We start from the raw sequence: 11,307 nt of genomic DNA, 5'->3' as shown, positions 1-11,307 counted from the left end.
CCATCTCTTCAAAACTCCTACTCTGCAGTGCGTCCTTGACTAATCGCCTGAGTTCATTGAAATCAGCTTTCCTAAAGTCTAGCACTTTCACCCTACTAGTTACCTTACCCACTCTTTTTTACTTTTAAAACAACAACTGGTTTAATCAGTATTTTTCTAAAGCGTATAGTAATTATGAAAATGCCATGCGAGTTTGGGCTGACTGTTTGGGCTTTTGCTTTGTGATCTGACTTAATTGTGTACAAGAGAGTAATCAAATCAGGAACACACGTAATGCTAAGGACAAGCCATTTTATTCTTTCACAGAATAAATTGTAGCACACAACATAAAATGGTAGAAATGTCTCCTGTAAAATTGTCTTACTCCAAAACAGTGGTTAAAATGTCTTCTAAAGCTGAGTCTGCACCTTTGACACACTTTGCCCTTAAAAGTAAATTGGCCATATATACCATATTTACCTGAATCCAAGATGAGGCGTTTCCCCTCCATCAAGGGGGGGGTGGGGGGGTGGCTCCACTTAGATTTGAATACTGGCCTGGGGCAGGTGCTAGCTCAGCTCTGGATTTGGCCCCAGGTTCAGGCTTGTTGCCTGCTCCAGGCCGGAATGGCTCATTTGGCAGGGGAGGGAGCACGTGGCTTGTGGGGAGCACAGGAAAGACGGCAGGGGAGGGAGGGAACCTGTAGCCCCCCCCCCCCCTGCCCCCACTATGCTTGAGCATATCCCTGCCTGCCCCCCCCCCAGCTGGCTCGTCCTTCCTTATTTTCTGTTCTGGCTCCAGCCCCGACCCAGCTGGCTGGGAGCTGCTGCCACTTGTCCTTCTCTGGGCCTGAGCTGAGCTGAAGGTGGACCGTGGCTGCACTGCTGCTGGCTTAGGGGCAGAGCTGTAGCAGAAGGTAAGGGGAAAGTTGGACAGGGGGGTTGTGTGGGAGTAGGCACAGGGGCAAGGGACCAAGTACAGGCAAAGGAGGGAGGCAGGAGGAGGGAGGCAGGCTGTAGCGCAGAGCAGGGGGTGGGGGAAGCAGGCTGCAAGGAGGACAAGGGGTGGGGTAAGCTTCAGGGGGTGGGGGCAGATGCAGGTATGGAGGGATGGGTGGCATGGGACACATGGCAGGGGGCATGGGGACAGGAAGTGGGGGGCAGGGTTGGGGGTCTGGCCCCTTGCCCCCTCCCACTGCTTTCTGTGCTGCAGCAGTTGGGCCAGGGAGTGGGGGTGAGTTTAACATGGCCTTGCACTAATTAGATTCTATTTATAATTTCCCATGTGTAGAATCTAATTACTGGGGTCATCTTAAATTCAAAGTCTTGGATTTGGGTGAATATTGGATGGATAATGTGGGTAAAGTCTTCATCTTGGATTTGGATGAATATGGCATATGCTACAGTGGTGTTCGAGATCTAGTAGAAAAAAAACATATTTGTTCCTGACAATCCATTTTTACGTATTTTAGAAAGTTCCACTGAAGGACTTAGTCTCCACACAAAGCACATCAGTGAACCCTGTTAACATTTGTTGAGATACCAATAATACCATTTTAGTTTTTTAAATACGTATTGTTGAGTTTTCGGTGTCCATCACAGTAAATAAGACACGTATTTGAGTGCAAAGTATACGTTAACATTTTTTATCTGAGATCTGCTATGTTCCACAATCTGATAAAAAACATCAGGACTCAGTGCTACAGATATGAAACTATGAAGCAATTTCTAGTTTCATAGTTGGTAGGGTCGGAAGGGACCTGAGCAGATCATCAAGTCTGACCCCTGCCACGGCAGGAAAAAGTACTGGGGTCAAACGACCCCAGCAAAGTGTTCGTCTAACCTCCTCTTAAGACCCCCAGGGTAGGAGCCAGCACCACTGCTCTTGGAAGTTGGTCCCAGATCCTACCCGCCCTGACTGTGAAGTAGCGCCTCCTGATGTCTAGTCTGAATCTACCCTCTGCCAGCTTGTGACCATTATTTCTAGTCACTCCTGGTAGTGCTCAGAGGAACAGGGACTCCCCCAATGCCTGCTGGTCCCCTCTGACTGGTTTGTAACAGGCCACTAGATTCCCCCTCAGCCTTCTCTTGTGGAGGCTGAACAGGTTCAGGTCCCTTAGCCTCTCCTTGTAGGGCCTGCCCTGCTGCCCTCTGATCATGAGGGTGGCCCTCCTCTGGACCCTCTCAATGCTGTCCATATTCCTCCTGAAGTGCGGCACCCAGAACTGGACGCAGTACTCCAGCTGCGGCCTGACCAGTGCCGCATAGAGGGAGAGGATTGCCTCCTTGGGACCTGCTCGAGGTGCATCTGTGGATGCATGACAAGGTACGGTTGGCCTTCCTGACCGCATCCCCATACTGTCGGCCCATGTTCATTTTGGCATCAATAACGACTCCAAGATCCTTTTCTGTCTCTGCACTGACGAGAAGGTTGTTGCCCAGCCTGTAGGTATGTTGCTGGTTCTTCCTCCCCAGGTGCAGCACCTTGCACTTGTCAGTGTTGAAACCCATCCTGTTCTCATCTGCCCACCCCTGTAACCTGTCTAGGTCCAGTTGCAGCCTATTCCTCCCTTCTAGCATGCCCACATCCCCCCACATCTTATTGTCATCAGCAAATTTGATTAGGGTGCTTTTTACCCCCTCGTCCAAGTCGCTGATGAAGCTGTTGAACAGCGCGGGTCTGAGGACCAAGCCCTGGGGGACCCCACTGCCCACATCCCTCCAGGTTGAAAATGACCCATCCACCACCACTTTCTGGGTGTGGCTCTCCAGCTAGTTAGCGACCCATTTGACTGTGTAGGTGTCGACGCCACAGTCCCCTAGTTTTTTAATGAGAATGGGGTGAGAGACGGTGTCGGAGGCCTTCCTGAAGTCCAGTAAGACTATGTCCACTGCTACCCCTGCTTCTTCGGGAAGTTTTAAAAAGAAACTCTTCCTAGTGACTATTCTTGTAGGTCAGGGGTTTTCAACCTTTTTTAAAGCGTCCACCTTCTGGGTACACTTCTGGTGGAGCAGGAGGGAGGAGGAGTCGAGTGTTGGGGGCTACTTGCACATGGCAGCGCGGGGTGGTGGATGGCTGCAGTGCCACCGTGTGTGAATTCCCCCCTGCTGCATCCAGCCGGCTGGGAGAGCTGTGCTCCTTGGAGGCAGCAATGCAGAATGGTGGGTGGCAGCGCTCTGTCTGCCTGCTTGTACATACTCCCCTAGCCCCTTTCCAAGTACCCCTGGTTGACAACCCCTGCTGTAGCTGCTTCATCATAGAGATTAAAGTTGCCCTAAATGTTGTGCTATTGGCTCTCATGCATCATGAGTCTTCTGTCTGCACAAAGACGTAAGACATTGGAGAGACTGACAAAGTATTAACATCTTCCCAATTGAGAGATCGGCATTATTATCTATAGTTTGCAGGAATTTCCAATGCATAACAAGCTGACATGAGGTTTCATTAATATACACATGGGTGCCCAAACTCTCCATTCCCGCTTTCTTGTGGGGGGATTTTCTTCTAAAAATTCTATGACATTTCTATTTAAAATGGGGAATAGCCAAGCATAACTTTCCTCTAGTAAGTATAGGTTTTATTTTATGGTTTTCAAAAACAGAGCAATCCTGCAAAAATCAGAATGGAGTTCAATTTTGGCAGGCCACAGTGAGGTGCTTGTGTCAATGAGGCTTTCCTTGCAAAGGTTTTAATATTCTCCTGAACAGCTTCTTAAGTTCAGCATTGGCCCTGTGACTGCTCTGTCGGCTAAATAAAATTTCGGCTAATGCTAGGACTCCCTTTTCATTTTGTTTTAAAGCTGTTCATTAGTATGTGCAGAAACAAAGCAGTATCAATAAAAAGTCAAAAACAATATACAGTATCCAAGATCCATCAATGTGCAATAGTTCAGTTTAGCAAACGTAACTAATCCCATAGCCTATTTGAATAAGAGTTGTAGTCATCATTGGAAAAGTGTTTGTTCTTTGAATTTCTCTAAGCATAATTATAGAGGTGACAAAATGAGAATCAGCGCTTCAGCAATTTACCACATCTATACAAACAAGAAAACAAAGCGATGGTGAAGGGAATTTCTATTCAGCAGGATAAAAAATAAAAGAAGTGTTTGTTCTGAGGACAGCATTAACTTATTATACACTTTAATTATCAGCTGTCATTTCCATTATAGCCCAGCTCCTCCTGGAGATGGCTAGGAAAACTTCTATAGTTTGAATTTTGAAATTTTCAGATTAGGAGCAAGTTAATCTAATTTCTGATTTTTATTTTTTTTAAATCAGAATTGATTCTTTAATTTCTTGTCCCCCTTTTAAAACAGACAAGAAATGGATACTTCAAGCAATTACATTAACACCTTCAAAATCTTAACTGACTAATTTGCTGAGTACAAATCTCATTCCAAAATGTCAAAACAGGAATATTCCCCATGTACAGTATTGTAGAGTTTGTACAGTGGATTATTGGGCAGTTTTCCATACTGGATCAGACAGCGGATAAAATTGTCAAAAGCCCCTTTGTTACTTAAGGTATATGTCTCCACGGTGACTCCCTGGTGCCATACTCAGATGGTTTACAAAGTGGACCTGTTCTGTTCTGTGAGTGCTAGTACCTAAATTGGAAACAAGTAGCTCCCTAGATGTTTCTGCACTGAGGTGGCTATGTTGTTTACAGCTTCAGAGGGAGCATGTGAGAAGCAGGCTTGGAGTGTTTCATTCAACACATTGCAACACTAGAGTAGTACAACTGTGCCCTGCCTCGAAATCTTGTAAGAGGCTTAATACTCTTAAAAGACGTGGTGCTTTTGAAAATGGTAGGGTGGCTGTAAAGACTCTGGCTCGTAGAGACACAAAGTAAAATTTTCAGTAGAAGGCAAATGACATTTCTACTCTTTAAAAGATACTTAGAATACTCCGTTTTTATTTTTTGTTGTGTTTTCTTTTGTTAGAATTTCTGTGTCAGGAATGTCCAAGGGTTCATATTTATATTGATCGACTTGAATTGAAGGATATTCCAGAAGAACAGATGTATATGAGAAGATGGCTTCATGAACGCTTTGAGATAAAGGATAAGTGAGTAGCAGTATTCATAATGTCACAGCTGACACTGTGAAGATCTCCTGTTTCAAAGTAACTTATTTTCAGTATCAACACAAAGAACAAGTTTCTGTGGACCTGGTTGCCCACGCAATGAATACCCCCCAGAAAGAGCCTCCATGAAGCAGACTCAATTCTTTCACAGCTTTCCCCTATGTGTTCCTTTGGTAGGGGTGCCCCACATCAGGGTACCCTTAGAACAGTGGTTCCCAGCCTTTTTAGACAGCAGACCAGAAGTGACCATGGACCAGCAAACTACACACCAGCATACTGCAGACTTCCAGTCCAGCAGCCAACCCTTCATAGCCCAGTACCGGGCCACAGCCTGGGGATTGGGAACCTCTGCCTTAGAAGAAGGGTGTTCAGGCCCTGGCCCCTAGGCCAGATCCAGCCCCAAGCACAGTGTCTTCCAGCCTGCAGAGCTCCCTGCAGGTCCATGGGGAGACCCACAGGCTGTGACCCTGTGTGCTAGATATCCAGGCAACATAAGGCTTGATTCTGGTGTTTGGGATTGTCTCGGGCCTGCATCACTTTTCTTGGCCCATTGGGGTGAAAAGGTCGAGCGCCACTACCTTGGTCGAGTGCCACCACCTTAGAATAGTGGGACCTACATGGATATACCTTTAGAAACGTCTTCCTCTGTATCTGCCTGGGGTCTCTACCAGTCCTGTCAAGTTCCTGTGTAGCAAGATTTAGTTGGAACCGCTGTGCCAGGTTTTTCTTTGTTGGCAATTAACTCCTAGATGTGAAGAGGCAATTGCTGAGGGATCTAGTGTGGTTCTTTACATTTTAAAGGCTGTAATTTTCCTTCGTTAAAACTCTATTTAAGTATATGAGTGAATTAACTTAGCCTATGATCTTTTGAATCCATGGAAAAAGCAAGCATCTATATTTGGCTTTTATTGTCATTTTTTTGCTCTTGAGGACAAGGTAGAATAAATTACTTGCCAAAGGTCACACAAGAAGTCTGCAGATGAGCCAGGAGTTAAACCTTGGTCCCTATGCTGCGTCCGCTGCACTGGAGTATCCAAACTAGAATCATTACAGTCAGGGCTATGAATTTTAAGATATGAAAAAAATTAGTAATTTTCATAATTTTATATGCTTAAAGAATTAATTGCAAATGCAATAGAAAGGAACTGCTATTACTGTAGGTAGCGCCTGGTTTCAATTGCGGGCCCAGCTTACGGTGTGGTGGCTCCTTCAATTTTATGGTTCCTTTAATCTCTGCTGATTAGCGGAGGGGCCTTGCTGCTCGCTGCTTACTCCTGATGGCCAGGAGGTGAAAAACGTGGTTTTAAATTTGCTGTGTTTTTTGCCTCCTGTCTGGTCAGTAGAAAGTGGCAGGAGGCAAACACCGCAGCATATTTAAAACTGCATTTTTTGCCTTCTGGCTATAAGGAGCAAGCAACAAGCAGCAGGGCCAATGGAACCCTCTGCTAACGCAGGGGGGAGACGCACTCCAAGATTAAAGGAGCCTCCATGCTCTAAGCTGGGCCCGTGATTTAAACCAGGCCTTACTGATAAGCCTCTAAAGTAGTGACTCAGCATGGCACCCTGGGGTGCAGTTAGATCCTGTTAGGGGTTCATGGAATGCCTTGCAGTATTAGCACTGCTGGGCTGTACACTCGCCTACATGTGATTCACAAGATAAAGCAAGCAATTTCAAATATGAACCCTTAGTGTCAAAGACATTCTGACTTGTTATGGTCTTTGTGTTCTTTGCAACAGAAGAGTTGTTCTATTATGTTTTCTGTAATCAAGAAATAAGTACATTTCTGAGGAGGGTGCCTTAATTTTAAAAAGGTTGAAAACCATTGCTATATGGTAACATTTGCTATAAAGTTTCTGACTTCCGCATGTAAGAAGAAAGGGTTCTGACAGACGCGGGGGAGAAAATACCCCAGCGCATTAACTGAAAGAAACATCACATCAGTTTGACCCGGCTCTCCAGTGTCTGTATACCTCGTGCACTTCAATGGGGCTTTTTGAAGCTTTTATCAAATAACTGATTCAATCAGCTATTAGTTAAAAGTGCCAAAAAGCCCCAGTGAAACGCATGAGATGTACAGACTCTGGGCGAGCCAGTTCAAATGGATGTATTGCCTCTTCTGGGTTTGTGCTGCATTCAGTGTAGGTGTGCACCAAGCTGAAAGTAAAGCGCTGTTTTGGGTTTTTTTGGGTTTTTTTCCCCCCACCCACGTCTTTAAGCAGCCAAAATGTCAGCATTTATTTCAGAAACTCTGTGTTGTGAGACTTTGTTCTCCCGCTTTACTACGTGTAGGCACTTTTCTTTTGTTTACCTGAGTTTCTTTTGTTTTCAGTTATTAAAAATAAAATATTTGATATTCTATGAGAACCGTTTGCAGGATGTTGAATAAATAGAAAAGTAGACTAGGAGCAGAAGTGTTAAAGGATCATTGTGGGGAGGCAAAAATGGGTTGACGGGCAATAAAATCTTTTTTTTTTTCCTTTTAAGAGGTTTAGTTTGAGTGCTCATGTGTATATAAAACTTTGACTATACACATCCCTATAGTGTTATTTTAGTCGCATTAAACACTTGAATTAAATACGGTATTTTCTAGCATACAATATGCAAGTTTTTCTAAGAAATCCAGCTGCTGGAAATTGGGATGCACACTTTAAGCAAGGAAATATTAGGAGCTTATGCAGCACAGGTCTCTGCCAGGAGAAAGCAGTGCTTCATGGAGGCAGCACAGTGAGTGCATGGAGCTCCCAAGGTACTGGCTGTGGACACTTTCTCTTCCCCTAAGGAGAGGCTCATGCTGCAGAAGCTGCTACTGACTCAACAGGAGCCTTTGTCCTGGCACCCAGGACTTGGCACCCCTGGATTTCTAAAGAAGAGCTGAGCCTCTGGTGCTGGAACAGAGGCTTCTTCTGGATCATCTGGATGGGCCCCCATCTGACTTCTAGTTGCAGGTTAGGATCAGGTCCTCACCTCACCTGGCAGGCACTGCTAGCTGCCCACCCAGGTGAGCTCAAGCAGAGAAGAGGGACTGGGCAGTTTGGCTCAGCCAACAGCTGCTGCAGTGTCCAACAGCTATGAGGTTAACAGAGTATCCCCAGGGTTTTACTCCTCCACCCCACCAACCTCAGCAGCCTGCGTTTTCTCTGAAAAAATACTGTACTTACCACTCATTTTCATGGAAAAAAAAGCATTTTTTTAATTCTGCTTTTCAAAAAACAAGGTGCACATCTTATTTGTGTTGCATGCCAAAAATGCAGTGTTCGGTAGATGATGTAATCTAGGATATAAAGCTGTTAAGTGTCATAAAATGGCTTTCAGCTGTACTAACACATACTTTGTCTCCACTTTTTATCTGCTCCTAGGTTGTTAATTGAATTTTATGATGCAAAGGATTCTAAAAGAAGAAATAAGTTCCCTGGAAAAGGTGTTCACTCCAAACTCAGCCTGAAGAAAACTTTACCGTCCTTACTGTTTCTAGGTAGCCTGACAGCTAGTATGCTTCTTACAGAATCTGGAAGGAAACTCTATGTAAAAACATGGATATATGGGACTCTAATTGGTTGTCTGTGGGTTAGTATTAAACCATAAGCAAATGCTGGTCTCTGGTCAGTGAAATGTGCTATCTTCTGCACACAGCAGCAAACTTTTTTCCCTGAATTTATAAAGTAATGTAAATAAAGCCTTATTGATTGAACATTGGATAAATTTTGAATTTGTGACTTAAGCCTCTACACAATTGGTCGAGGGAATATATATATGTAGTTTTCCAATTTTGCTACTGATTTTCGCTGTATAAATGACAGATAAACTGAGTTATATTACACATAGCCTTCCCCATGAACCTAATATTCACCTCTATATACAGCAGACTACTCAAGTATATATTTGTATAAATGTAACTTAAGTAGACCCAGTGAATATATTTCTGGAGATTAATTTAGGGTGTATATTTATTCTTTTGACATCATTAATGTTGATTTGTAGCGGTGGTTGTTGTTTCTTGTAGTAACTCAATAAGAGAGATCCTCGCTGCATCACAACAAAAAACAAAACAAATGTTTTGTGTTATCTTCCTTTTCAGTTTTATCTAAATAATATTCCTCAAAATGTAAAGACTAAACTAATAAATCATGAAATATTACCCAAGTCAGAAAAAAGACTGCTGAGAACTTGCGTTCATGGGGAAGAAGCTCTGTTTATCTAGTGCATGATCTTCTGATTATATTGCATTAGTAGCTGTTAGAATTTATTTTAAGTATGCAAAACATTCATTAATTTTATTGAAGAGGCATCTTATTTTGCGCACCCAATGTCTGTGCATAAAAGAATGTATTCAGCATAATGAAATATTAAGTTTAAATGTGGCCTAACCAGATTATAGTCTACCTTGTGTCTAAATTGTAAATAGCTTCTTGAAAAATTCAGCTAAGTTACTAGAACATTATAATGTGTATGTGCCATAAAGAATGGTGAACATTCCAAAGTTTCTTGTTACCTCAAAATTATCTTGAAGCAAATAAATAGTAGTACTGTATTACTATTATTAAAGCAGGGGTATATATTATGGTAACAAGGAACATTCAGATGTTCCTACTAAATTTAAAGCATGTGCCTTTGCTACTAATCTATGATTTATTTTAGCCTAATGTTTCACAGTCAAGGGATCATTTTAGTGCTATTATATTATACTAGACTTTTACAGGATTCTAGCTGCTGCACACTTCACTTCAGTTGGATTGGAGGTAATGGTGTTGATATGGATTGCACTGTAGAATACTAGTGAAAAAATTACATATCTTATCAGTATTTCACCAACTTGAAATTTTATTTGTCAGCTGGCCTATGATTCTTGGGGCTGTTGTGGTTCTCCATGGGAAAATTTTATTTTATGTTAAGGGAATACGTTGTTAGCACGGGGTTGAGGTTGGGATTGGATCCTGCATCTTCTTGCCTTGGGAACTTAGACACCCTGTATCAAAATGCAAGACCTAGAAGATATTTTTATATCTCTTCTCCAAAGCTTTAAAAGTGCATTTCCTATTAAATTTAATGGGATTTGTATTGCATAAAGCTCAGTGTGCACTAAAATGATAGGCATCTTAAAACTATAACTAAATTTTTCAGAATCCACCATAGCCAGAATAATTGAACAAGATATTGCTTTTAATATATATTTTTCTTAGGATTTTATAGAAGAATATTTATGATTTCACCTTAAACAGTACAACTTTCAGTTTGCAGTTCTGTGCTGTGCTCTTTCACAATGATGAACCATGTTAAAACTGGGAAAACAGTATTATTAATGAGGTTCTGCAACTAGGAAAAAAAGACCATTTTATATTGTAGCCAAATGTGCTCCCCATACAGTTTGGCCTTTTCTCAATGGATATGACTGGAATGCAGCATTCCCATGTTACTCTGACTTTGAAATATGAAAAGTAAATTTTAAAATGAATCTTCACTTGACCTGATTAAATGCATTTTTATATGACAGTCAGAAATTAAGAATAACATTTATCTGTACAAAAAAAAGAGAATGCAAACTGCCTAACTAACTTGTAGCAGAATACCTGCTATTTTGAGGTCTTAACGACAAAAATAATCAATCTGTCTGGAATATAATCATTGCCATCCAGCTAAGTAACTGGTATGTTTATTTTGAATGTTGTTCTCCTGGCTACTCTCACAGAATTTTTTTCCTTTCAATTAATTTATAAATTTTTTAAAACTGTAATTTGCTGATGTATATCAGGTGTTGGGAGTATTCTCTATGCTATTTCTTAATATGCACTGATATTAACTTGAACTATTTCTTCATTAAAAAGGAAAGAGCTGATGCTCATTCAACTTTTTGCCCTGCCTACTTTTTTTTTTTCTGTGTTGGTAACAGTTTGTGGTTGAATTATTCTTTACAGAAAGTCTACATATGTATGTAAATGTACATACAAAAACCATTGTCTGTCTTCTCTGCTAAAACATTTTCAGAAACGTTAAATGTTCTATATTTACCAGTGCATGGTAGTGACGAAAGAGTTAGATTGCACAGTAACTTCTCAATTGATAATACATAGTGGGTGCGTCTGCATGTTCATTAATGCACTTTTGCTATTGTGAATTAAATTTAGTACCTCTAATGTGAGGTACTAAGTACATGGACATTAGACTCCCTTAATGCACACTAGGAAAAGCTTGTGGTTTTTTAGTGACGCTTAGTGCACAGTAGCCTAATTTTACTGTGCATTAACCAAT

General features: G+C 42.0%; 1 protein-coding gene across 1 annotated transcript in view; it reads left to right on the top strand.

Moving 5' to 3' along the window:
- Positions 1 to 10,910, top strand: part of AGPAT5 (1-acylglycerol-3-phosphate O-acyltransferase 5) — a 107,976-nt gene extending 97,066 nt beyond the window's left edge. The window contains exons 7-8 of the mRNA XM_006024487.3: positions 4,922 to 5,045; positions 8,421 to 10,910. Of these exons, the coding sequence (XP_006024549.1) occupies positions 4,922 to 5,045; positions 8,421 to 8,646 (350 nt within the window). The 3' untranslated portion in view covers positions 8,647 to 10,910. The remainder of the gene's footprint in view (positions 1 to 4,921; positions 5,046 to 8,420) is intronic.
- The last annotated feature ends 397 nt before the right edge of the window (positions 10,911 to 11,307 follow it).

The sequence above is a fragment of the Alligator sinensis genome, unplaced genomic scaffold (assembly GCF_000455745.1).
Source record: "Alligator sinensis unplaced genomic scaffold, ASM45574v1 scaffold1012_1, whole genome shotgun sequence".
Classification (NCBI taxonomy): Eukaryota; Metazoa; Chordata; order Crocodylia; family Alligatoridae; genus Alligator; species Alligator sinensis.
The sequence above is the reverse complement of the archived record's forward strand: the minus strand, read 5'-3'. Positions and strand labels throughout refer to the sequence as shown.